The 27156-nt window shown below is 36.6% G+C and overlaps 1 protein-coding gene and 1 long non-coding RNA gene across 6 annotated transcripts in view; one reads left to right on the top strand and one right to left on the bottom strand.

The window, feature by feature from the left end:
* Positions 1–27156, top strand: part of IDE (insulin degrading enzyme) — a 90007-nt gene that overhangs the window by 5285 nt on the left and 57566 nt on the right. For 2 of the 4 annotated variants that reach the window (XM_072971609.1, XM_072971608.1), the window contains exons 2-3: positions 23099–23283; positions 24278–24485. In XM_072971609.1, coding sequence (XP_072827710.1) covers positions 23099–23283; positions 24278–24485 — 393 coding nt within the window. Of the gene's footprint in view, positions 1–18940; positions 19085–23098; positions 23284–24277; positions 24486–24936; positions 24988–27156 lie in introns of those variants that run through there. The other 2 variants (XM_072971610.1, XM_072971612.1) reach the window with 2 other exon arrangements.
* Positions 136–27155, bottom strand: LOC140699363 (uncharacterized). 2 transcript variants are annotated; one of them, XR_012077498.1, is made up of 4 exons: positions 26957–27155; positions 16648–16802; positions 12991–13114; positions 136–1184 (listed from the first exon to the last, which is right to left on the bottom strand). It is a non-coding gene; the product is annotated as an uncharacterized lncRNA (long non-coding RNA). The 2 variants fall into 2 exon arrangements; XR_012077497.1 differs by lacking the exon at positions 136–1184 and adding an exon at positions 4484–4617.

Genomic DNA, 27156 nt, shown 5'->3' with positions numbered 1-27156 from the left:
ACCCTTTTCACTGCCACCACCCTGGTTCTAACCACACCCTTTTACCCAGATGACTATAATAACCTCTTTTTTTCTTTTTTAAACAGGCTTCATTCACTTTATTTTTCACATATAAAACTATGTGGTGGCCACAGCTGGAGCCTGAGTCCTCTGCACGGAAACTCTGGTGTGGGTCTTCATGAGGTGGTCAGTGACTTCCTGATAGGGAGACTTGATGAACAACTTCTCTTTCCAGAGATTGGGGGTGAGATAGCTGTAGAGACTTGGAGATGACATCAAAGGTGGTCTTACTGAAGTTGCCCAGGGTGGCAGTGCAGCCTCTCTGGCATCTGGCTGGCCTCTCACTACCTCTCTGATCTTGTTTCCAAAATAATCACTTTCACTCCATCCAGTCTTACTGGTCTCCTTACTTGATTCACTCTTGCTCAGATTATTTGCACTGTTTTCCCTTAGCTGAGAATGCTTTTCTACCAGTGAGATCAGTTAGGGCTTCATAGAGAACCTAGTATTGGAGTAAGTGTCTTTGAAGGAAATGGAAGATTTGGATGAACAGAAATGGGGAAGAGAAAGAATATTTTAGACAGAAGGAATGGTATTAGTAAAGGCTCAGAAGTAGGACAATTCACAATGTAATCAAGGGACAGTAAGATTTTGTCCTAAAGGAAGTAGAGAGCCTCAGATACCTTTTGAGTACTAGAGTGGCATGTGAAAGCTGTGTTTTTTGACAATCTGGCTGGTTTTTGGAAGCACAGTTGAAATGCAGGCAGAGATTAACAAAAAGATAGAGAAGTAGTGCAAATAACAAGGGAAGGAGAGTGTCTGCAGAAGTTAGGTGTGAAAGGAGATTCAGCAGATTTGACTGGGTATGGGGGGAAGATGGAGGCATCAAAGAGGCCTAAGAACTTGGGCCTGAGTGACTTTGAAATTAGCTAGGAGGAACCACCAGGGTAGGGAAGGCTCTTGTGAGGACATTCGGCTGCACACAGTGGGAAGAAATCCAGCCAGATGAGATGTCTTTGCTGCCTGGTGGGTGGCTGGTGTTCTAATGGCATACCAAGAGAACAGATTGGTCAGGTGCAGCAGTGGAGCACAGTGGTGCAGTCTTGTTGGCACTTCAAGAGCTGGCTGTATTGGGAAGTTCAATGACTTGAGGCCCCTCAGGGCAGCAGACAAGACTGAGCAGTCTGTAAACACCCAGAAAGAGAACCAGCATGATGATCCAGTTTGTAGATTGGTATCTCAGGGAAGAGTTCAATGGAAAGATCATGATGATCCTTTGCCCAGTGTTACACGCTGCTATATTTTAGGACATGTAGAATTATATTGGGGCCAGGAGCTCTGAAGGAGCAAGGGTCCCCTATAATGGTATCCCTGGTACCCAGAACAGTGCCTGGCACATAGTAGGAGTTCAGTATTTGTTAGATGAATTTGTCAGGGACATAGGCTCCTGGAAGTAGGAAGCTCTAATCATAAACACGATTCAATTTTTGCTCAGTTTGCCATTTCCATACTCTAAATGTCAATGTAACCAGTAACTAGCATTTGTGTGTATGTTTCTTATTATAAAGAAATTAGAGGTTGGAGTGTATTTCTAAGACTTCTTGCAGTTCTGAGTTATTCATAGGAACTAAGTTGGTTTGAAAAAGTGTAGGACATAAGGGACAGGACAGTGTGGTGGGAGAGAGCTCTACATACAAAGCCTCAATTCAATTGGATTCTGGTCTTGGTTTGCCATTAGCTTGGCTGTGTGGTTGTGGGTGCTGGACCAGATCATCTTTAAAGTTCCAGCTACCTCCACGAATCTGAGACATTATGTTTATAAAAACTCTGATCTGTTAGAACCTCAAAAGGAATTTTGCCTTGCTCTCTAGCTGTACTGTGGCTCTGAGAATAGGCAGTTTCTCATAATCAATTGGAATTATGATGCTAGGGCAATTGAGTTGCTGGCAGTAGAGTTATATAATTGTTTTATGAAGTGATATATATAATAATAATCCTTAGCTCATCTGATGCATATCAGTATTTATAATCAGTTGCTACTCTTAGCAGTTTTAATTTTTAAAATAGCGCTAGTTTCCTTGTACTGTAACAAGAGAGCCTCAATCAGGATGAGTTTATGAGGAAGATAATACTGCTTATTATGGAGCTTTTTGTCACAAAGAATCCCAGTTCTCTTGCAATAGTAACTGGATAAAAAATATCCAACAATTCAGTGACTTGCATAATGGGCCCCATTAACTCATTTGTCTTTGTTTTTGTTTTCTTCTATGTACAAGATAAAATGGTTTGTGGGGCAAACCTAATGCATAATTGACTTTCTTAAGGACCGAGATTCTGAATTAGGCACTGGTAATTTTTTTTTTTGAAGAACACATGACATATTACATATATGCTAAAAATCAAAATCCTGCCCTTTAAGGGAAAACTTAAATGAATCAATTTAACATACAGTAATGCAGGCAGTTTTAAGAGTTAAATAGTGCCTAATAAAAAAATGGGCAGAGGATCTGAATAGATATTTTTTGAAAGAAGACATACAGATGGCCAATAGGCACATGAAAAAATGCTCAGCATCACTAATCATCAGGGAAATGCAAATCAAAACCAGAATGAGATATCACCTCACACCTGTCAGGATGGCTATCATCAAAAAGACAACAAATAACAAGTGTTAGTGAGGATGTAGAGAAAAGGGAACCTTTGTGCACTGTTGGTGGGAATGTAAATTGGTGCAGCCGTTGTGGAAGACAGTATGGAGATTCCTCAAAAAATTAAAAATAGAACTACCATATGATCTAGCAATTCCACTCTTGGGTATTTCTCTGAAGAAAATGGTAACACTAATTCAAAAAGATATATGCAGTCCTATATGTTTACTGCAGCATTATTTATAACAGCCAAGATGTAGAAGTAACCTCAGTGCCCATCAATAGATGAATGGATAAAGATGATTTGGGTGTGTGTGTGTATGTATATTCCACACAACGGAATATTACTCATCCATAGAAAGAATGAAGTCCTTTGTTTTTAACTGAAAAAAGAGATTTGCTTTTATGGAGCAAGCGCATTTGAAATTTTGCTTTTCAAACAAGAAAAATGGAAACAAACATCAGCTCTATTTTTTTCCTTCTGTCTTCAGTTGGTGAAAGTTTCCACCTCCCGTTCTTCCCTGGGAGTACTCGGTGGTTCTTGTGTGCTCTTCTGATAGCTAATACAAGTCACCATGTACAGATCATTAGTCACTATCTGAAGGGCTAGGTATTGGGTGCCATTTAATCTAGGGTAAAATATTCTTGATCTCAGAGTCTGTTCCAGGAAGATAACAGTGAATTGGACTCCTGGTTCTGAGTTTGTACTCCGAACTTCCATCCCATGACAAAATGTCTCATTCTCCATATAATTCTATTCCCTTGGGAGCCAGTGTGATGTAGTGAAAAAGTCACTCTGTCTAGTAGTCAGAAGACCTGAGTTTAGCCCTCTTTGGCATGGGTTGGCTTTGTTATCTTGAATGGGTTCCCTTGCAACGGCCTCTTTTTACTAGGCATTGGACTATTAAGTAGCTTCAAAATCCCTGTTTGAATAAGTTTCGATTTTTAAACAGCATTGGCTTCTGCTGATAATGTCGTTCCTTTTCTTTATTTGTGCTAAAATGTTGCTACCTCATTACTTTGTGTAGTTTTTATTTTAGGGAGTTATTCTAGCCAGCTATAAAAGCATGTGGTCGTGAACCAGTAGGCTGGGATGTGTTTTGCAGTCTATATTTTTTAAATGTGTATCAGCACTTAAAAATCCCAAGAGTTTAGTCCCTTTAGGGAGAGTCGCGAGACCTGTGATGCTGGGCCCCCATTCCTTCCTGGCAGCGCCTGGCCTGAGCTAAGATTTACTTTCTACTTTCCTTTCATATGGGACATATATTCCTTCTTACTACAATTTGCTCATTTACGTTACCTTTTTGGCCTTGTACACATTTAAATTTGTGAGCCTTGCTAAAAAGTGATGGGAGAAAACCAGTCTTACTAGTTTTTAGTCATACTGGAGGTTTTGGGTAATAGTTAAAATGAAACAAAATACGCATATAAATTGCTGTGAAGTTACAGAAATGATTGTGTAATCAGGACTACTCCCTGCCTTGTTTATGGTTTATAAAGAATTAACACATCATGTTATTTGATCCCTATGGCAACTGTATGTGGTTGAATAAATGAAAAATCCCACAGCTCCTAAGAAGTTCATTTCAATTGGCAGCTCTGCTGCTTCTAAATTTACCTTATAGTCTAGACCCTAGGCAAGGCTGAAGGAGTTGAGAGTGTGTGAGTGTAGAAGTGTTAAGCTAGCTTCTAGGAAAATAGGTAGAGCTGTCAACCTGGGCTAGGTAGGCACACATAAAAGGAATAGCAAGTCACTTCTCCCAGTCTTTTGAGGTGTCTTCAGAGATGCCCAACAAGAGAGAGCAGGAAAGGAGAACTAATTAGTGTACAGTATATCAAGAAGATGCTGAGTTTAATGCAACAGGGGAGGGAAGACAGAGAGAAACAGGATGACTCCATTAGGATCTCTGGTAGATCAGGTCACATACATAAGGCAGATGCGAACACTGACTCTGGGAAGATAGCATTCCTAGAAGGTGAGTAGACAATACTATTTGTTCAGTTGGATACATGGTTAAAACAATAGCCTTTTTTTTTTTAAGGTAAAATGGTTATTTGTTTGTATTTAAACTTATAAATCAATAAGCCAAACTGATACTAATTCTATCATGACTCAGCAAAATACAAAATATCTTTCTACAGATATTAGAGTAATGAACAAATTAGGGGTTATAGTAATAATTATAAGTGTTATATATATATTTATATTTATTATAACTTTATTGATTCCATACAATTCACTCATTTAAAGTATACCATTAAGTGGTTTTTAGTGTATTCACAGAGTTGTACAGCCATCACCACAATCAGTTTTAAACATCTTCATCCTCTCAAAAAGAAATTCCATACCCTTTAACATTGACTTCCTATTTCCCTCTTCCTCTAGCCTCTGGCAACCATTAATTTATTTTCTGTCTCTGTGGATTTGCCTATTCTGAATATTAATCATATAATATGTGGTCTTTTGTGTTTGGCTTTTTTCACTTAGCATAATGTTTTCAAAGTTTATCCATGTTGGAGCATGTGTCACTGCTTCATTCCTTTTTATTGCTGAATAATATTTCATTATATGAATATGATGTATTTTATTTATCCGTTCATCAGTTGATGGGCATTTAGGTTATTTCCTTGTCTTGGGATATTATGAATAATACAGCTATGAACATTTATGTACAAGTTCCATATGGCTATATGTTCTCATTTCTCTTGGTATATACCTAGGAATGTAAATGCTATGTTGTGTGGAAACTCTGTTTAACTTTTGGAGGAACTACCAGTCTATTTTATAAGGTAGCTGCATCATTTTATATTCCTACCAGCAGTATATGAGAGTTCCAGTTTCTTTACATCCTTGCTAACACCTGTTATTATATGTGTTTTTTGTGATAGCCATCTTGTGTGTGTGAGGTGATATTTCATTGCAGTTTTGATTTGCATTTCCCTGATGATTAATGATGTTAAGTATCTTTTCATATGCTTATTATCCATTGTATATCTTCTCTGGAGAAAAGTTGGTTCAGATCCTTTGCCGATTTTTTTCAGCTGGGTTGTCTTTTTATTGAGTTGTAAGTGTTCCTTATATATTCTAAATATAAGTTACTTATCAGATGTATGATTTGCAAGTATTTTATCCCATTCTGTAGGTTATCTTTTTATTTTCTTGATTATGTGTTTTGAAACAAAGTTTTAAATTTTGGTCATGTTTAATTTATCATTTTTTAAATTGCTTATGCTTTTGGTGTCATATGTAAGAAACCACTGCCTAGTCCAAGGTCATAAAGATTTACCCTATGTTTCCTTTTAAGAGTTTTATTGTTTTAGCTCTTACCTTATATCTAGGTCTTTGATATGTTTTGAGTTAATTTTTGTGTATGGTGTAAGGTAGGAGTACAGCTTCATGTTTTTGCATGTGGATATCTAATTGAAAAGCATCATTTGTTGAAAAGATTTTCTTTCCCCATTGAAATGTTTCGGAATCCTTGTCAGAAATCAGTTAATTGTAAAGATGAGGATTTACTCTGAACTTTCAATCTATTCCATTAATATGTAAGCCTGTCCTTATCCAGACCACACTATTTTGATTACTATAGCTTTATAGTAAGTTTTGAAATCAGGAAGTGTGCATCCTCTAACTTTGTTTTTACTTTTCAAGATTGTTTTCAGTATCCTGCATCCCTTACATTTTTGTACAGATTTTAGGATGGACTTGTCAATTTCTGCAGAGAAGCAACCAGATGGGATTTTGATCTATTTGAGGAGTATTGTTATTTTAAAGATATTAAATCTTCTAATCCATGAATATGGAGTTCTTTCCATTTGTTTGATCTTCTTTAATTACTTAGAACAACATTTTGCAGTTTTCACTGTATAAGTTTTACATTTCCTTGTTAAATTTATTTCTGTTTTATTTTTTGATGCTATTGTAAATGGAATTGTTTTCTTATTTCAATTTTAGTTTATTCTTTGCTGTTTTAGGAAGTACAGTTGATTTTTTTTTTTTTACTATATATACAAGATTATGTCTTCTGTGAAAAGAGCTAGTTTTATTTCTACCCTTCAAATTTGGATGTCTTTATTTCAATTTCTTGCCTAATTGGTCTGGCTAGAACCTCCAGTACAGTGCTGAATAGAAATGGAGTGGGTGGACATCCTTGTATTGTTCTTGATCTTAAGGTGAAAGCATTCAGTCTTTCACCATTAATTATGTTGCCAGCTTTGGCTTTTTCATAGATATCCTTTATCAGGTTGAAGAAGTTCCCTTCTATTCCTAATTTGTTGACTTTTTTTTTTTTAATCATGAAGAGGTATGAAGAGATGTATTTTTAAAAGTCTCATGCTGAAAAATTGCAACTATAGTAAAAAGAGTATTTTCCTGAGACGTTTGACAGTAAGCTGCCAGTTTGATGCACTGTCACCTTCTAATTCTTTAGTGTGATTTCCTATTAACAGGACATTCTGTATAGCCATAATATAGTCATTAAAATCAGAAAATTAACATTGATACATTATTACCATTTAAACTTCAGATTCCATTTGAATATTACCAGTTTTCCAATTATATCCTTTACTGATTTACTTCAGAGTTAGTTTTGTCTTTTTTTGTTGTATTTTTTTAATGGAGGTATTGGAGATTGAACCCAGGACCTCGTGCATGTTAAACATGTGCTCTGCCACTGAGCTATCCCCTCCCCCTATTTATATCAGTATGGGCTTTTGATGTCTTATTTTATTTAAAGGGTTTTAATACATTACTGTCATTATTTAATCTGAAGTTCAAATTGTCCCATATATGGGCAATGGGAGCCTTTTCAGGCTGGCTCTGATATCCATTTAACATCCAGTACTTATTTTTTGACATAACAAGGTATTCCAGGCTCATCTTGCAATTTCCCAGCCGTAGTCCTGGAATCAACCATTTCCCAAGGAACCCTGGTTCCTTTCAGTGGAGAATAAAATTTAGAAACCAGGTTCCAGGTGCTAAGAGTACTCGTTGCTGTTTGGGGAGAAAGAGAAGGAGGATAACTGCATCCAGGCACTCTTAGTATCAGAGCTAGAAATACACGTATATAAATAAATAGGTATTTGATATAGATATAGATAGATATTCTGTACACACACAGATACACATTAGCATCTACATTTATTTCCTATTTGTTTATATATATTGAAAACCATGAGTCACAAGGATAACCTCCAATTCCAATAAACTACAAGGTTCATTTTAGCTTTTTTCCTTTCCATGTTTGTAGTTCTTTGCCCTGATAGTAAGGACTCTGATTCTTGTTATCCTTTTTTTCTTTTTCTGCTCTACAGTTTTTATTTTTATTTTTCCTTAATCCATACCTGTCTTTGCTTTTTTTTTTTAACTTTTTTTCAATTGACTTATAGTTATTTTACAACGTGTCAAATTCCAGTGTAGAGCACAATTTTTCAATTATACATGAACATATGTATATAGTCACATTTTTTTTTTCTGTGAGCTACCATAAGATCTTGTATGTATTTCCCTGTGCTATACAGTATAATCTTGTTTATCTGTTCTACATTTTGAAACCTCAGTCTGTCCCTTCCCACCCCCTGCCCCCTTGGCAACCACAAGTTTGTATTCTATGTCTATGAGTCTGTTTCTGTTTTGTATTTATGTTTTTTTTATATTCCATCATTATCCTTAATAAATATACTTATTTAATTATTCATCCCTCTAAATGTAACCAATATATTATCCCTGCTGCCACCTCCTTCCCTTTGAGGTGCTTCCTGGGCACTGTCACCCCATGTTGGGCTGTCCCAGGAGTGGTTGCCTTTTTTATTCTGTTAGCGCTTTGACACCCCATTCAAGGCTGTTTCCTCAAAAGTATGCATGCCTTCTTCTTCTTCTTCTTCTTCTTCCTCTTCCTCTTCCTCTCCTTCTCCTTCTTCTTCCCCCTCCCCCTCCCCCTCCCCTCCTCCTCCTCCTCCTCCTCTTCTTTTTTACTGCATGCCTTCTTATCCCTGCTTAGGCTTCAACTACCATGCTGGGCAATCAGGAGCAATTCTACTCTTCTCATCCCACTCAGGAATGCAGATATTTTAAAATTTGCATTAGTCTTTATTTTAAATACTCTAAAGTTTCTAAATAGAGCTGGGGACAAGGCCTAACTTTGTATGTTGTCTGCAAAATTCAGGGAACAGAAAGTGATGGAAAAGGGTTTGGGTAACCATATACTCAAAGACAACACTGTCTTTATTTATTTATTTTAATTGAAGAATAGTCGATTTACAATGTGTTTCTGGTGTACAGTATAGTAATTCAGTAATATATATATATATATATTTTTTTCCTTTTCCTATTCTTTTCCATTATAAACTATTACAAGATACTGAATATAGTTCCCTGTGCTATATAGTAGGACCTTGTTGTTTATGTATTTTATATACAGTAGTTAATATCTGCAAATCCCAAGCTCCCATTTTATACCTCTACACTCCTTTTTCCCTCTGCTAACCATAAGTTTGTTTTCTGTGCTTTGAGTTTGTTTCTGTTTTGTAAATGAGTTCATTTGTGTCATTTTTTTAAGATTCCACGTATAAATTCCACATAAAATATTGTATGATATTTTTCTTTCTCTTTCTGGCTTACTTCACTTAGTACAATCTCTAGGTCCATCCATGTTGCAGCAAATGGCATTATTTCATTCTTTTTTATGGTTGAGTCATAATACATTACACCCACACACGCACCCACAACTTCTTTTCCAGTCATCTATCAATGAACATTTAAGTTGCTTCCATGTCTTGGCTATTGTAAATAATGCTGCTATAAACATTGGGATGCATGTTTCTTTTTGAATTATAATTTTCTCCAGATATATGCCCAAGAATGGGATTGCTGGATTATATGGTAAGTCTGTTTTTAGTTTTTTAAGGAATCTCCATACTGTTTTCTATAATGGCTGCACCAAACTACATTTCCACCAACAGTGTAGGAAGATTCCCTTTTTTCTCACACCTTCTTCAGCATTTATCATTTGTGGACTTTTTAATGATGGCTATTCTGACCGGTGCGAGGTGATACCTCACTGTAATTTTGATTTGTATTTCTCTGTTAATTAGTGATACTGAGCATTTTTCATGAGCCTATTGGCCATTTGTATGTCTTCATTGGAGAATTGTTTGTTTAGGCCTTCTGCCCATTTTTTGATTGAGTTGTTTGTTTTTTGTTAATAAGTTGTATGAGCTGTTTGTATATTCTGGAAATTAAGCCTTTTGTCAGTCACGTCATTTGCAAATATTTTCCCCCATTCTGTAAGCTGTCGTTTTGCTTATGATTTCCTTTGCTGTGCAAAAGCTTGTCATTTTAATAAGGTCACATTTATTCATTTTTGCTTTTATTTCTATTGCCTTGGTAGAACTGCCCTAGGAGAACATTGGTACAATTTATATCAGATAATGTTTTGCCTGTGTTCTCTTCTAGAAGGTTTATGGTGTCTTGAAAGACAGCTCTATCTTACCTTGCCTTTTTCCTAGGGTTTTTCTAGGGTAGCTGTCAAACAGGTGCTGTTTGAATAGGGAGTCTTAAGTATAGAGTGGGTTGTTGGACTTAAGTTTGTAACCGTTTATATGGGAAAAGTATGTAAGTACATTTTCTAGAAGGAAATACATTAAAAATGTTTATCTTTAAATGATGCAATCAAGGTAATTTGTATTTTCTTATACTTAATAAAAACTATCTGCAATCAGCATTAATAGCTTTGTTTCTTTATTATATAAGTAATTATAAAAATAAAAGAAAAATAAAATAAAGCAGCACAAAGTGGGTTCACTCTTTTACCTAATAGTCTTAAATATTTAAACATTGCTTTTATGGATTGGTCATAGTATTGTGGAAGAGTCCATTCTGATACATGAAGATGTATATCATTATCTTTTGGCTTACATTGCTGTTAGGATTCTGGAGCCACAATGCCTGGACTCTGCCCCTTACGTGTGTGTAATCTGGTACTCATTACTGCCCTCTTCAAGCTTTTTTCCTCATCAGCAAAATGGGGACAATAATAGTATCCACCTCATAGGTTTATGGTAAGAATGAAATGAGGAAAGGCATGTAATGTGTATGTCTCCATCATATAGCTGTGTTCAATAATGTAGACTAATAACAATAAAAATGCCACCATTGCTATGAAGAGGAGAAGAAAGTGTTGTATGTTTATTTATTTTATTTTTGGACACAACAACAGGGTTATAATTTCAAAGTTGTAGGCAGCCACCTAGATGGGGCTTGAGGGGTAAGTTTGCTTAAGTCTGTATCTAAATAAATAGAATAGCATCTGTGGTTTAAAAATAAAAGGTCAGCATCTAGGCTGTTACTTCCTAAACTGCCTACAGTTCTTATCCTATTTGTAAAAGAAACAAAGTGAATCCTAAAATTGACAGCAGCATTGGGCCAAACCACATTAGGTCAGCAACTGAATGAGGAGGTAGGTTCCAGGATTAGGCTGGGGGTTCTGTTTGTTGTCTGCTTAAAGCTTTCCCCTTACATCACAAATAATTTTAAAAATTTGTTTGGAAATTGTACCAGTTGTGAGCCAACAAACTGGTTTCTGAAGGGGAACCAAGTTATCAGCAACAACAGTGAATGGAAATGGAACTTAGATTTTTTCTTTATTATTAGCCCTGTTGTGATGTAGCTGATGCAAGTTAACAACAACAACAAGAAGTTCACCTCGGGCTTATAAATTTAGTAAGCAGAGACTAGTACATTCAAGTCCATTAAGTTTTATCTTTTCAGAGATTCTTTCTGTGCTGTTACGAAAAGTACAAAGAATTAAGACCACCTAATAGTCTGCTGTCCATAGATAACCATACTGAATGCTTCTGTGAGTATCCTAGGGATTTAGTCTTTGTACATAAGATAAACTTGTTAACTTGGTGGAGTGATTAAGAGCATGGTGCTTTGGTGCGTAAAGAATTGGGTTTGAATCTTAGTCCTTTTATTTAATGCCTGTGTCGCCGTAGCCAAATAACTATGCAATTTAACTTCCCCATCCAGGAAAAATGAGAATAATGGAATCTACCTAAGGGCTTCATTGAGGTAGGATCCCTATAAAGAGTTTCTGAGTACTGACTGAGCATTCAGTAGGAATCTGTGCCGTATCCTGGCTGTGCTCCTTTCTGAGGCAGGTCCCTTTACTTGTGTACTAGGCTGTTTACTCAAGGACAAGATTTCTGCAAACCTCTCTCTTTCTTCATTATTAGTTTCCCCCTTTCTTCATTTATGCCTTTTCTGGCTTAGATTTTTAAAAATAAATAGGTGAGGGGTTTAATACATACACAGCTTTTCTGTGTTTTGTTGAGGCTATCCCCTGGTTTTATTTTAAGTAGATTAAATTGGTTGTAGTTATCCATTATTTTTGGATGATAAAGTCAGAACTATAAACTAGATCTTTCATCCTTAGCACTGTTGACCAGTGCTGGATAATTTGGGCCAGATAATTCTTTGTCATGAAGGCTGTCCTGTACATTGTAGGATGCTTAGCAGCATCCCTGGCCTCTCCTCACTGGTTGCCAGTTGCACCCTTCAGTTGTGACAATTTAGTTGTGACATACTGCCACATATCTCCTTGGGAAGCAAGTGGTTCTGTTGAGAACCATTGACTATAAACAGTGGCTTGCCTGTAGTGATTATAAAGCGGTAATCGCTTACCCGTCTTTCTGATAGTCTTATGAAGTACCATCCTATTACCAGCCATTCCTGGAGATGATATACAACTGGAATTTGCATGAGTATGTGTTAAGAATGCCAGTAATAACATGGTGCCTGTTGAGGTGGTCTGTTTACTTCTCACCACCATAGAAACATAATAATATTGATGATTATAAGGTTACCATTTGTGGGTGCCTACTATGTTCTAGACACTGCCTTGGTGAAGTTTATCTCTACCTATTTTACAGGAGAAATGCTGTAAAGTCTGCCCAAGTCTGATGCAACTTTAGGTACCTCTGTTAATTTAGTGCACCCATGTGAACACTTCATGTGACTCTTGATTGACAGTAATAGATGAGGACCCAAAGTCCAGTTTGACCAGAAGCGTTCAGTAGGATCCAGGATCTGAGCAGCAAAGGGGTCATTTAGTAGAAGTGTAGGTGTATAGTTACTGAACACTGTCTGGACTTGGTCCTTGGGTCACTGGAAATGGTACCAAGATGGAGAAATTGTGCAGAGGTCAAGTTTCCTGAACCAGCATTATCTGAAGAGGTCAGATTCTCTTTCTGTCAGAACCAGGATGTGCAACTGAGTGGAATTGAGCCTTCAAGTGAAGATACACCCCTCTGTATAGAATATGAGTGCTTCTGGTTTCCTTACCTTGCAGGGCTGTCTTGAGAGAATTAGTTACAGGTTGATAACTCTTCCTAGCCTTTGAATTAATCTTTAGAGACCATGATAGGGATCTTTGAGATGTCCTTGCTGTTCTGAGATCATGGAAAACCTATGAGGAAGATGACCAAAATGTAAAATTAATTCTGAGTTTGAAGAAATTCTGATTTATGTAGTATTCTTTTTGTTTTGTTTTAAATTAAAGAGCCTGTCTAATTCAGATCTTGAGTTAGAAGTTGTTTGCTGTAAATGTTGAAAATTGTTGAGGGGAGAATTTATTCAAAGTTTAATCATTTTGCCTTTATTTGGGTTACATTTATTGCTTGTCACTCTTAATTGGTTGCTGGGAGTGTCAAGTTTTATTTTTAAATCTTAACTGAGGTCTAAAGTAATTGCTGAAAGCTAGTTTTCAAATCATACATGAGTAAAGACTCGTTAAAAGATTTAACATACTTTATTATTGACTTACGACTCATGCTATGCTTACATGGCTCTCCTAGTTCTTGTGGCCAAGATGACATCAATGGAAATAATTGTCTCAGGACACACCTGTGAAGGTTTAGCTAATTATCATGTTAATTGGACTATTATTTCTTATGAGCCATCTTAGTTTAGCACCTGTTTTATATGAATAGCTACTTCTCTGTATCCAAGTGATACCATTTCCAGGATGACTTTTGGTGGATGATCTTTCTAACCTTGAGTAATTCATATATCTCTCTCCCCTTTTAATTTACTGTGTTTTATGGTATTTTCAAAAACTCTATTTTAAAAAATGTTTAATTGAAATATGTCATGTGTTCAGCTTGACAAATTTTCACAAACAGAACCTACCTGTATGAACATAGCTGTATAACCAGCACATGATCAGCATCTCAGAAGCCCCCCTCATATTTCCTTCTGGTCACTACACCTAAGTCAAGGGTAACCACCATCCTAACATAAAGGCATAGCTTGATTTTACTTGTTCTTGGCCTGTATTTAAATAGGAGGAAAAAAATACTCTTTAGCATCTAACTTCTTTGACTCCACCTTACGTTAGTGAGATTCATCCTTATCTTTATTCTTTGTTCTAGATTATTCATTTTTAATGTTGTTTGTGTGAAGATATCACAGTTTATTTATCTTCTCACTGCTAATGAACATTTGATTTCTTCTAGTTTTGGCTATTATGAATAGTATTGCTACGAACATATAACTGTATTTATTTTGAGTATATAAAACATGAATTGTTAGGTCATATTGTCAGCTTTAGTATATACTGTCAGGTTTTGAAAATGGTTGTACCAATTTGTATTCCCACCAGCAGTGTATGGAAGTTTGGATTGCTCTATTGTTAGTGGCTAGTGAGACCCCTAAATTAGGGGGCCTGTGAAAGTGTGGATCCTTGCCACCGGCTGTGAAAGAATTTGCAGGAGAGGCAGAGGGACAAAGTGAATGGCTGTTTTATTGCTCAGAAGAGGAAGAGGAAAGAAAGCACTCAAGTGGGGAAAAGTAAAGAAAGATACTGGGTGGAGGGTATGGGGAAAGGGGATTTACTGGGGAGCCATCAGCCAAGATGGCTGGTCTAGAGACCTCTAGCCTGGGACGGGCCACATGGACTTTTACGAGAGACTTTCCCCATTATGTCCTTCTGAGTTTGCTGGAACCAGTAGCCTTTATTTACTTTTATTTATTTTTTTTTAATTGAAGTATAGTCAGTTTACAATGTTGCATCCGTTTCTGGTCCAATAGCCTTTCTTTTCCGTCCTTTTCCGGTTGTTATGGTAGTCTGGTAGTCGTCAGCTGTCATGGCACTGGTGAATATGTCATTTAGCGTGCTAATGCATGAAAATGAGCGTATAATGAGGCTAGAGGTCCACTGGAAGTCAAATCCTCTGCCATTTTGGGCTTTGTTGGTTCTAACCAGTTCCTATTCTCTTTGTGGCTGCCTCCTGAGACTTTGATAAGAGTAATTGGTTTCTATTTGAGGGAGGGGCAGGGGTATGATCCTGGGGCAACAGGCTTGGTAACAAAAAGGAAAGTTGCTTTTAATCAGAATGCCAACAATCTGGTGGACCATGTGTCCCTCAGGAAAAAATATCTAAGGCCTGAGAGACTTCAGCTTTTCTATAAACAAGAGGCAGAGGTTGGGGAGACTTAGTTCCTACAGAAGAACTTAAAGATAATGTTATGTACGTTCCTCGAGAAGGAACCAGGACCCTGCCCCAAGGCTGCACTGTTGTTTCTTGATTTTTCCTCCCTTGTTTTTGTATTCCTTTCCTTCCCTGATTAGCAGCTGTTTGGATCTGCCCTTTGGAACTCAGAGGTCAAGGAGACTGACCATGACCTATTTCCTACAAACAAGAGATGGGGAACACGAAAAGATTTGTACCAGGGAGAACCACAGGTCCTGCTCGGTATCACTGTGACTTCTCCATCACTTGGTATTTTCCATTCTTTTCATTTTAGCCATTCTGATTGATAGGTAGTAGTATCTTCAGAAAATCTCCTGTGAATTTGGGGCATCTTGAGGCTTTACTCTGTCACCCTAGTTCATGGACCCACCAGAGCCTCGCTTATTTTTCTTCCCTGAGTAGAGCCCTTCTGGATCTTTAGCCCATGCGTGATCTTTAGTGTGAACCCAGAATTGGCAAATACCTCCCAGGAAGAAAACAGGTGATGATTATCAGCTAACCTCAGAGGACTCTTTCTCCGGAATTCCAGTTTATCCAATTCTCTTTGCTTCTACAACTTTCCAACATTCTTGAAAATGTGATTTGTAATTTTTTTTGTGGCTTTTTAGTTATTGAAGCTGAATCAGGTTGCCATGACCTATTATATCCCACTCAGAGATGGAAGTTGTCAGTAGATTCTTGGGATTTTCTGTGTACACAGTTACTTTGCCTATGAATAGTCTTAGCTCTTTTTTTGCTTTCTTTCTTATCTTTTTTTTTCTTGCATTATCGACTGGTCCTAATTACTAGTACAATATTTAATAGAAGAAATGATAGTGGCATCTTGTTTGTAGGGATGGAGGATGAATATGTTATTTCATCATTAAGTATGATAATTGCTGTAGTTTTTGTAGTTTTTTTAGATGAAGAAATTTTCTATTTCTAGTTTGCTGACTATTTTTAAAGATATGAATGGTTGTTTAATTTAAACACTTCACTTGCATCTACCAAGATGATTGTTATTTTCTCCTTTTTTTCTATGTCTTAATGTATGCTTCTGAAAAATAAATCACCCATAACCATACCATGTCTACTATGGTATTACTTTCATATTTCCTTTCATCCATGAGACAACTCTACACGCTCTTGTCTCTCTTGAAACCTGCTATACATTTAATCCTACCATACATTTTCCTTTTTATTTTTTATTAGCAAAGTAGATAATATGGTTCTCAGCCCAGAGACTCCTTCGGCAGGTTAGACACATTCTTCCAGGCTCCTTCCTCTACCTATCTCTGTTCTGTATAAGGAGAAATGAGTGAAAAACTGGAAGTTTTCCTTGGAGCATTTATGTTGACCTAGTTTAATTTTTATTTTCTTGTTTTTATTATTTGGAATTGTAAGGGAGGAGAATGGGGTCAGGGAAGGGCTGAGGGGTGGTTACTGGGAGCTGGGGAAGAAAGTCACGTATGATTTCCTTAAGCATCACCTTCTGCTCCTCCCCTTCCCACGCTTCCTCTGTAGTTCCAGCTTTGCCGCAGATCAGTTGTGTGAATATCCTTGGGCAAGCCACTTAATCACTGAGCTTTTGTTTCTCATCTGGGATTGAGGAGAATGGTCAGGAACAGCTGCTGTGACCTGCCACTTATGGAGAATGGAAAGATTCAATGAGCAGTTTATAAAGCATATGACAGTTTGGGAATAGTTGTTAGGATTAGTTTTGTACAGTGGCATCTGTCTCACATTTTCTAACAGCTGGAAGGCTACCTGTGGAAGGAGGATACTTGGGAAACACCCTGGGTCCCCAAACTACAACTGTTAGAAACCTGTAGTTAACTGTGGCAAGAGGTGTAAAATGGAGTTTTTGTTCATTTGCTTAAATCTTCATAAAGTTTCTATAAATTATTCCATGTTAAGCTTTTGCTTTTGGAATGAACAACCATTGATCTGGATGTACCAAAACTGTAACAAAATTTGCAAAAGCTCTTTTCTCTAAACCGTTATTGCCGTAGGATTCCTTTAAATTACAACAACCCATGTTCATTTAAGGGTTTGTTTTTTTCATTGTAAACTCCTTTTCAGAGGGCATAGAGTTAGAGCAGCTGACATTCTGCCTGGAACAAAGGCAGTTCATCTCATCATGAGAAAGTAAGATTTAATTGACAGGATTTTAGTTTGTACTCACCTTTATGATACAGCTGGTGCATGAAGTGAGATACGTTGGTCCCTCTAACTGAAAAGCCATGGCATAGTTGGTTCCCTGAGACATGTTATTTTTCGGTAAAGTAACATGAATAGTATTTGGGAATATGATATGTGATCTTATGGTGAGGCATCCAAGGGCTTCTACCACCACTGCCTTGATATTCTCTCTTCCTGACCTCTGAGTTGTACAGGGAAGAGAGGTTTGTGATGTGATTCTAATTTCAGGCATTTTCTCTCTGGGCACCTCCTCCACATTCAGGAGTGCCATAGGTAAACTTGACTTCCACCTATGGTTTTGGGAGTGAGTGGATGGATTCCACAGAAGGGAGGTCTTAACTTGTAATTTGACTATTAGCTCCATCACTTACCTGTTGAGGTTTATAAGTCATCCATTTAGAAATTAGAAATGGATTGAGTCTAACTTTAAATATGTCTGGGACCATGGGGGTTAGTAAGGACCAAAAGGCAAAGTAAAATTGCTCAATCTTCTATTCAGTTGGCTGAGACACTTAAAGAGATATGAGAAAAAAGACTATAAAGTGTCATCTGAATAAAAAATTATTTGCATTAAAGTTTTTCTCTTGATACAGGAATTTTTATTGATCTGTTTGGAAATTTGTTTTGCAAACCTGCAATTGAGGCCTAGATAAAAGTCCATGATCTTTCAGTGGAAGTTTTGCTTGTAGTTCTATTAACATCAGGCTCTTGTTTTTCCTCTGAATGCCTCATATTTTTTCCTCACCACCATTTTTTGCTCAGGTATTCCCTTCCTCTTATTTGACATGCTTCTACTCATCTTCTCTTTTCCCTGTCTCCCCTCTTAGAGAGTGTTAGGTGCCCCTTTCATTACTGCCGTAGTACCCAGGGGATAACTTTGTCACCACACTTAAAAGATAATGACTTGTTTTCATCTCTCACAAGTCTGGATTCCTTTAGAGCACAGGTTCTGGTGCACTTAACTTTGTAACCAGTATGCATGGTGTGGCATCTGGACCTTAACAGGCCTCCTTAATTGTTTGAATATGGGGTGCTGAGGTGGACACAGGACTGGTAGTTAAGAGCTGAGTCCTAACTGTAAATTTTTACTGTATGGTCTTGGACAAGTAGCCTTAAGTTTCCTTACAAGTAAGATGAAGGGGCTAACCTATGTGGGGATCTTGTAAAAATGTGGATTCTGGCTCAGTAGGTCTCTGGTGGTTTCTGATGTTTTGCATTCTAAGAATTAATGCTCCCAGTTCAAAAACTGCAGAGAAGTAGATAACATCTAAAGGCTGCTCCAGCTTTTATCTTCTGTGATTTTAGTCATTGTTTTAAATTCTGAACAAAGTTACAAGATACGCTATCATTACTAAACATCTCCAGTTTATCAGAATGCTAAACATTGACAGTTCTGTGCCTTATTATGAAGTTGTATGATAATGTCCCTAAAATTGAAAGTAATTTTGTTACTCCCAAGATTTTGACTTTGACAGGTTAAAAATATCAAAAAGATATCTGGAAAAGCATTTGAGTTAGCACTAATTTATCATCTAAAAGTCCGAATACATTGTCGCTTGCTCGTTGGTGCATTGGAGAACATTTGCAATAAATAAAATGCTAATGAGGGAGCTGAGTTGGATAGACATGTGATCTCATGAGTATAAATACAGAGACAGGCAAGCTGTTGAGGAATTCATCATCAGAGGAGGAGTTCCCAGTCATTTCCTTCAGTTCTCCAGAAGGTGAGAATCATTCTGTTGTAGAACATATTGATAGATATGCTATAGGTAAAGGCAGACTGTGCCTAATGTATATGGATTGCTGGGGTCGGGTCTTGTTTGAAGATGTTGCTACTGTTTCTTTTGGCTTTTACTTCCTCAAGAAGTCATATTTGATTTGGGAGCATTGCCAGCTTAGAAATATATGTCTGTCTTTGATCTCATATACTGTCAAGGAGTCAGATTAATTTTTATGCTTGATTTACAGAATAAATCCATTTCTTTACTCTCACCCATACCAGGGATATTAGCCAGGCATAGCTTCAGTGTCCAAATGAGTTATATACATGCCTATGATGGACTCTGATAATTTTTATTCCTCTAAGAAAATGAAAAGCTGGACAAGGGAAATTGAACCCTGAAAAAAATACAGAATGTAGCATATACTTGAGGGTGGTTATCTTAATTATAATGAATTTTCACCTCCCACAGAATAAGACAGTCCTTCCAAAGTGAGCTGTATTTCATCTCCCCAATATAGTTATGGATTGGACAGAAGTTTTAGAGCTTGTTTCATGGTCATCATCATTATCATCATTATTACATTTTAATAATTTGTAACCCGTGGTTTCCCTATAAATCGAACTAGCCTGGGGCAAGCACTGTAGAGGGAGTTGGGTGTAAACAATGGCAATGGAACCAAAATAAGTAGCCTTTGGTTTCTCTCCCACTTAATGGAATCCATCACTAGAATTCCAAGCCTCTCCCTTCCTCTAGCAGAGCCTTACAGGAAGGAGCTTAGGCATCCTTTGTGGTGCACGTGGAGCTTTTTTTTACTGTTGCTTTTTAATGCTGTTTTTCTTGCTGGGGGTCTTAATGGAGACTGCCTCATGACTTATTTAATCTTAATGTTGCTGCTAGGTTGGAACTTATTTTTTTAAACAGTACTGCATATTGAACCCAAATTAAAGTTTTTGAAGCCGTCTGTGTACTGAAGGCATTTGCTGCAGTCCAAACAGATTGTCTGTCCTTTGGGAAATACCTGAACCAGGATTCTTATTGTTATGACCCTCTTTGGAGGCTTAGATAGACCATTTTCTGTTATTTTAAGAATTTTTTGTTTTAACCACAAAACACCATTTTTAAAGACTTTTCACTTAGATATTTTTGTCTTTGACATTGAACTTAAGTGGCTTATGGCTAAGAAAATAGAAAGGAGTCATAAATAATGCCTTTTCACTTCCAAATTGCTTTTGAATTTTCCATGGTGGCCTTATATCCCTAAAATGTTAGTATGAATATGCTCTGTTTTTAAAGAAAATACTTTTACTATAAACAGGGCAAGATTATTAGTACTGTCTGTGTAAAGTATTATTTGTTTTTTTAAAAAATCAGTATTACACATTAAGTATGACCTATAGTATAATTCCAGTGGACATTCTTAAAATGAGTGAACCTCTTTGGTTTATCAGTTGTTACCTGGAAGACTAGTTACAGATGATTTCATAGAGAAAGATAGTCTAATAAAAGCAAACTGGATTTTTCTCTCCCTTTATCTTGAGAGATTTTAACACAAAAAATAAATATTTTATCCAAAATTAATTTCATGCCTATTTATGATTTACCTTTAAATCTGAATGTCTGTCAATCTTTAAGGAGCAGTTAGATCCGCTTCTTCTGTCTTCCAGATCAGAAGCAAATGTGTTAGCCTAGGATCATTTTTTCCTCCGAGTTTCAGAAAAGTTTTTGGCTTTACCTAATTAGTTCATTGGCCTACTGTTAATAGCAGGCTCAATTTTTGTCTCTTAAGCAGTCCCCAACATAGACAAAAATAGTCTATGTTTTTTAGTCTCAAAAACATACATACCCCAGATCTGGAAAATCCCTTCAATGCAATAATATCGACTTATACTCCTACTGGATTCTGTGTGTTAATAGTCCCTTCCCATCGCTGTAACTCCAGCCTTCCTAGAGAAGAAAGGAGAGGACTATGGGGGGAAGGGGAAGTCCTTTGTTTGAGAAATTATCTAACATCTCTGTTAAGGTCATTGGACTGTTCCTAGTCTGACATTCAACTCTTCACTAGATTAAAAAAATTGCCTGGAGTCCTTCCAACGTTTTGTTTGTTTTTATGTCTTTACTTTTGCTGCCTTCATAGGACAGCCCAAGTGTCTTATTTTTACTGGGACTTCACAAGATTTTTCCTTAGTGGTGTTGTTCCTTAGGTTCTGAGCATGTGCATGTCAGACCCATGAGTTCCAGATCAGCCCTATCTTTGAATATCATAAGTTTGAGTAGTGTTTTGGTTGACCCAATAATAATACTTGTACAACTTTTCATCTCACTTACTCTAGTAAATACCTCTGAAATATATGGGAAAGCAGTTATTGGTAACTGAACACTGTTCTAGGTCAGCACACTGACCAACTCATGGCCCAACCAATTCTGTCTCAAATTCCCATCCATATGCTCTCCTAGATACAAACTGGCTCCATGAAAACAATATTGTTAGCATTTCTCTGAAAGAATGAAGGATAAGAGGGAGGAGAGAAATGATTATACCCTGTAGATAAGCTATAAAAAGTTTCCTCTAGAGTCTAGGTGAAGATGGTAGAGTAGGAAGATCCTGACCTTACCTCCTCCCATGGACACACCAAAACTATAACTACATGTAGAACAAACATCTCTGAGAATGACCTGAGGACTAGAAGACAGATTTTCACATTGTTGTATATGAACCTCATTGTAACTGCTAACCAAAAACCTGTAACAGATATACAAAAAATAAAGAGAAAGGAATTCAAACATAACACTAAAGAAAGTCATCAAATCACAAGCAAAGGGAACAAGAGAATAAGAAAGGAAAGAGTACTAATAATGAAAAGTTGCAGGATACAAAAAATCAGTATACAGAAATCTGGTGTATTTCTATACAGTAATAACAAACTTTAAGAAAGAGAAATGACGAAAATAATCCCATTTTACAAATGCATCAAAAAAAGGAAAGAGAAAATTTATGAAAACAATGAACAAAATGATAATAATTATATGCCTATCAATAAATACTTTAAATGTAAATGAGCTAAGTGCTTCATGATTTTGATAAGGACATAGGGTGCCTGAATGGATTAAAAAATAAGACCTGTTTATATGCTGCCTTATAAGAGACTCAGTTTAGATTTAAAGACATACACAGACTGAAAGGGAACCCGTGTACACTGTTGGCGGGATGTAAATCTGTGCAGCCATAATGGAAAACAGTATGGAGATTCCTCAAAAATTTAGAATTAGAACTATCATTCAACCCAGCAATTCCAATTCTAGATATTTATCCAAAGAGTATGGAAACATTCATTTGAAAAATAATAGGCAGTCCTGCTTGTTCCAGCATTATTTACAGTAGCTAAGATATGGAAGCAACCTAAGTGTTCATTGATGAATGGCAAATGGCAGGAGTTCATTATTTTTCATGACTAATATTCCTGTATGTGTGTACATCTTCTACACACACAGTGGAATATTACTCGGCCATGAAAAACATGGAATCTTGCTATTTGCAATAGCTCAAATGGATCCAGAGAGTATTATGTTAAGTGAAATAAGTCAGAGAAAGACAAATACCATATAATTTCCCTTAAGTGTGGAATCTAAAAAAAAACTAAACAAGCAAACAAACAAAACAGATACAGAGGGGAAGTTCTTGGTTGCCAGAGGGGAGAGAGGAGGGAGGTTGGGCAGAATAGATGGAGGTGATTAAGAGGTGCAGATTTCCAGTTATAAAACAGGTGCCAATGTGGATGTAGGGAATATAGTTAATAATATTTTAATAATTTTTTTATGGTGGCAGATGGTTACTAGACTTATTGTGGTGATCAATTTATAATGAATCACTGTCATACACCTGAAACTAATGTTGTGGGTCAACTGTACTTCATTATAAGAAAAAGGAACAAAATAAGTTTCCTCCACATGTTATTCTTTGTTTATTAAAAAAGAGAAAGCACAATCCAACAATTAATAGTTTTTTTTTCTTTTCAGTTTCCAAAGAAAGACTTACAGCAAAATGAATAATCCAGCTATCAAGAGGCTAGAAAATCATATCATTAAGTCTCCTGAAGACAAGCGAGAATACCGTGGGCTAGAACTGGCCAATGGTATCAAAGTACTTCTCATCAGTGATCCCACCACGGATAAATCATCAGCAGCACTTGATGTACACATAGGTACAATTTAAAATTGTGAATTAAGCTTTGTTCAGTTTCACTGACCTAATTTTGACATTAATTTATTAGAACTCTCCATATTTGTGTGAATAAAGACCTGGTGGTTACCAGTTTGATGTGCCTTACTTTGTACAGTAGCCCTGCACAGCTGTTGGTAATCTACAGTCGTCTGCGTTAAATCATCTTACATTTACCTTTACCTTGTTAGGTTCCTCGCTAAGGTGACCTAGCAGCAAGGAAGTTCATTCCCATCCTTTTCAGTAACAGTTCTGATGCCTTCACTTTCATATACTTTTTGTACACTAGGAAATACCGCATTTCCTAAATTCTTGTGTGCACATTTCTTCCACATTTAATATTGCTTTAAACAAGTTACTTCTTAATCCAGGTATACATTTAGTGAGGTGTATTTCTTCTTTCCTCTATGAAAAGCTTTTTATTTCACTCAACGGCATTTTAGAATTAGGGAAGTAAGATAATAACCATCATAAGTTGAACGAATAATTATTGCCAAGCATAGCACAGTGTTCTTTGCAGGTTATCTAATTTGTATTTGCACAACTCTCTAAGTAAGGCACATATACAAAAAGTGACTGAAGCAAGATAAAGTATTTAGCTCAAAGTTTCACAGCTAGTAGAGTTACTAACCCCCAAACCTATGCTCTTAGCACTATGCTATATTGTTTCCTGCAATGAAATATAAGAGCTAGAAAGTGTAGAACAGTGAATTCAGCTCTTTCTCTCAGTGTGATGTATGACAAAACTAATATCCATAGAAGTTAAGTGTCTGCCGACGGTCACAAACAAACTGAAGCTGGGACTAGAATCTAAACAACACCATTTTAGAGTAGCCTATGCTTAACTTGCTCTGACTGTATGGTTAGATTTGTCATACTAACAAAATTTCCAAATCATCTGTGATTCATCAGTACTTGATATCTTTCAACATTTTAAAAAAAATGTTTTTTATATAGATTTGTCTCTTCTCTTTCAGGTTCCTTGTCAGATCCTGCAAATATTGCTGGCTTAAGTCATTTTTGTGAACATATGCTATTTTTGGGAACAAAGAAATACCCTAAAGAAAATGAATACAGCCAGTTTCTCAGTGAGCATGCAGGAAGTTCAAATGCCTTTACTAGTGGAGAACATACCAATTACTATTTTGATGTTTCCCATGAGCACCTAGAAGGTGCCCTAGACAGGTAATACTGAATACCCTATAAATTATCCAACTTTGTTCACTTATCATGTTTATAATAGTAATTATTATTTTTACAAAGATGTCTTCACAGCTTTATAGCTTAACAAAAGGTATTTTAACCATTTTATTCCCTCCCCCTGGGTTTTATGAAAAAGAAAATAATAATGAGTGATATCATATATTTACTTTGTGGTAGAGGAAAAATAATATGACTTTAAACCAGCCTTCAGGCCTATGAAATACTTTATTGACTTATAAAATTCTCACCAGCCTTTCCCATTCTAACTGGTATTACATATGAAATGTGTTGAAGAATAAATTGTAATAGTGTCATGGATCTCCTTTCAAACATACCCCTGTTCCAGAATGCTAGAACTTAAATATTCTATTCTTCTTTAGGTCCTTGATCCTCAAGGATACTTAGTGGATACAGAATGTTTTGACATGCTGTTTCAACCCTGGAGACATTTTGTGAAAGTATTTTCTGGAGCAAGCTCCACTAGGCCAGTTTAATTTCTTGGTCAATTTTCTATACAGCTAATAATTTCTAATTTTTTATGATATCAGTGATTTGATTCATTATTCAAAGCATAATTTTTCCTTGATGAATTTTGATAGCTTTCTGTGTTACCAAGAAAGTGTAATTCTTCAGCCTTTTGATGGGTTTATAATGAAGCTTGATTTCACAGTTTTAGTAATTTTCAGCTTTAATTGCTGTAATTACTTATATTAATAATAGTCTTTTTTTCCCCAAACCTAATAGTTTGAATTTATTCTGTAGTGCAAAGAACATTAACAAAACAAAGGCATGGATTCAGGATACATGACTGGGTCAGAGTGGCCTGTTTCTTACTCTAGCTTATGTTTCAATCTTTAGGCAACAGCTTTGAGGTGTAATCATCTTTTGTACGTGTTCCCAGAGGGCTTTCATTAATGAGTTCCCTGGGATCATACACTGAGTTTAATTTCCTGTGTTACAAATGCCTCAGCAGATGTTCACATAATAGATCTCTGTATGATGGAGGATATCTGTTATTTGGCTCAGAGTTTAAAAAAAAACCACTTGTAGAAGAGCATCTTTTAAAAAAAATTCATTATACTATGTCATAATCATGACCTTTTATGTGGGCTTGTCCAGCCATGGTATGTAGCTATTAGGTACTTTTCCTAGCCTGAATGTATTGAGGTAGGTAAAAGAGGTTACATGTCCAGAAATACCTGTTTTCATATCTTTTTAATTATAGACTCCAGATAGATGGAGTGTCCCTGTGGATTGGTATGTGTGTAGTACTTAACACAGTATTGTATTCAATGTGTGCTTAAAGTAATATCAGATAATGATAACAGCCTCTTTGATGGCTGGACTGTGAGGTGTAGTTGCTGAGATGTTCGTAAACCCAGAAGTCTCTTAGGCCCACTGAATAGTAGTTCCATTCAGATCGTGCCTCTGCTCTTGGCTTCATCTGAATTCTGGACCTTGTTTTTTATACAATGGGGTCTAAAGTTTCTTAAGAATTACTATATGAAATCATGGTTTAAATTGCAACCTGATATTAGAATTAATTTACTAACTAAAGGGATCTTAGCTCAGCTTCAGTATACCTTAAAGTATTGCTATTAAAGAATAGCCTCAAGCATATTGTTTATGTTAGAGTTACATGCCATGTATTTGTTGAACCACTGCTTATTCAGTTTTTAAAATTCTGTTACTATTTCATAAAAGCCCATAATTATGTCTTTGTCAGACTGCTATGTTGTAGGTTTTTCACTCCATTACTTTTTCCACTAATTAAAGTTTGTTTCCTTTTCTTCATAAGAAGGAAGCATGTTCAAATAGAGCCTTTTAAAAATGAATCACTTAGTTTGTCCTAAAATGCCTGAGTCTTAGTGATACTGTACTTTAAACTGTAGATGTAAGATTTATTGCCTAAGCATTGTCACTTGCCTTTTCCTTTCCTGGAGAATTAGCCATATACAACAGGGGTTTTCAGAGACATGCCAAATTGCCAATCTTAAATAGATTGTTGCTGTCTCATTAAGTCTGCCTTGACTTTTTGGTGCTGTGATATTGTGATTTATGATAAGAAATATATCTTTGGTCTTAGTCTGTAGTCCTGGCCCGTAGCTTCTAAAAGCTTTGGAATTTCCTAAGTAATGAGAGCCATAGAGTTGTCTTTTTTTTATTTTAAGCAGGTGACTTTGGGGAAGTCCCTTGATAACCTGAGGGTGAGGGCTGCTTGCCAGGGTTAACCAGCTCTGTGATTAGAGGGTTGGAACTTTCAGTCCAGGGGCTAGAGATTGATTTCAGTCACCAATGGCCCAGTGACTTAATCAGCCATGCTTGTGTAATGAAGCTACTCTAAAAACCCGAAAGGATGAGGTTCGGAGAACTTACAGGTTGTGAGCACATAGAGATCTGGAAGAATGGCCTGCATAGAGGGCGTTGGAAGCTCCATACCCCTTCCCACATACCTTGCCTTATGCATCTTTCATCTGGCTGTTGCTCAGTCATATCCTTTTATAATAAAACTGGTAATCTAGTAAGGAAAATGTTTCTCTGAGTCCCGTGAGCTGATCTAGCAAATTAATTGAACCTCCGAGGAGGAGGTTTTGGGAACTTCTGATCTATAGCCAGTTGGTCAGAAGCCCAAGTGACAACCTGGACTTGCAGT

Source organism: Vicugna pacos, chromosome 11, assembly GCF_048564905.1.
Source record: "Vicugna pacos chromosome 11, VicPac4, whole genome shotgun sequence".
Taxonomy (NCBI): domain Eukaryota; kingdom Metazoa; phylum Chordata; class Mammalia; order Artiodactyla; family Camelidae; genus Vicugna; species Vicugna pacos.
Note: the sequence above shows the minus strand (reverse complement) of the source record. Positions and strands in the feature narration are given on the sequence as shown.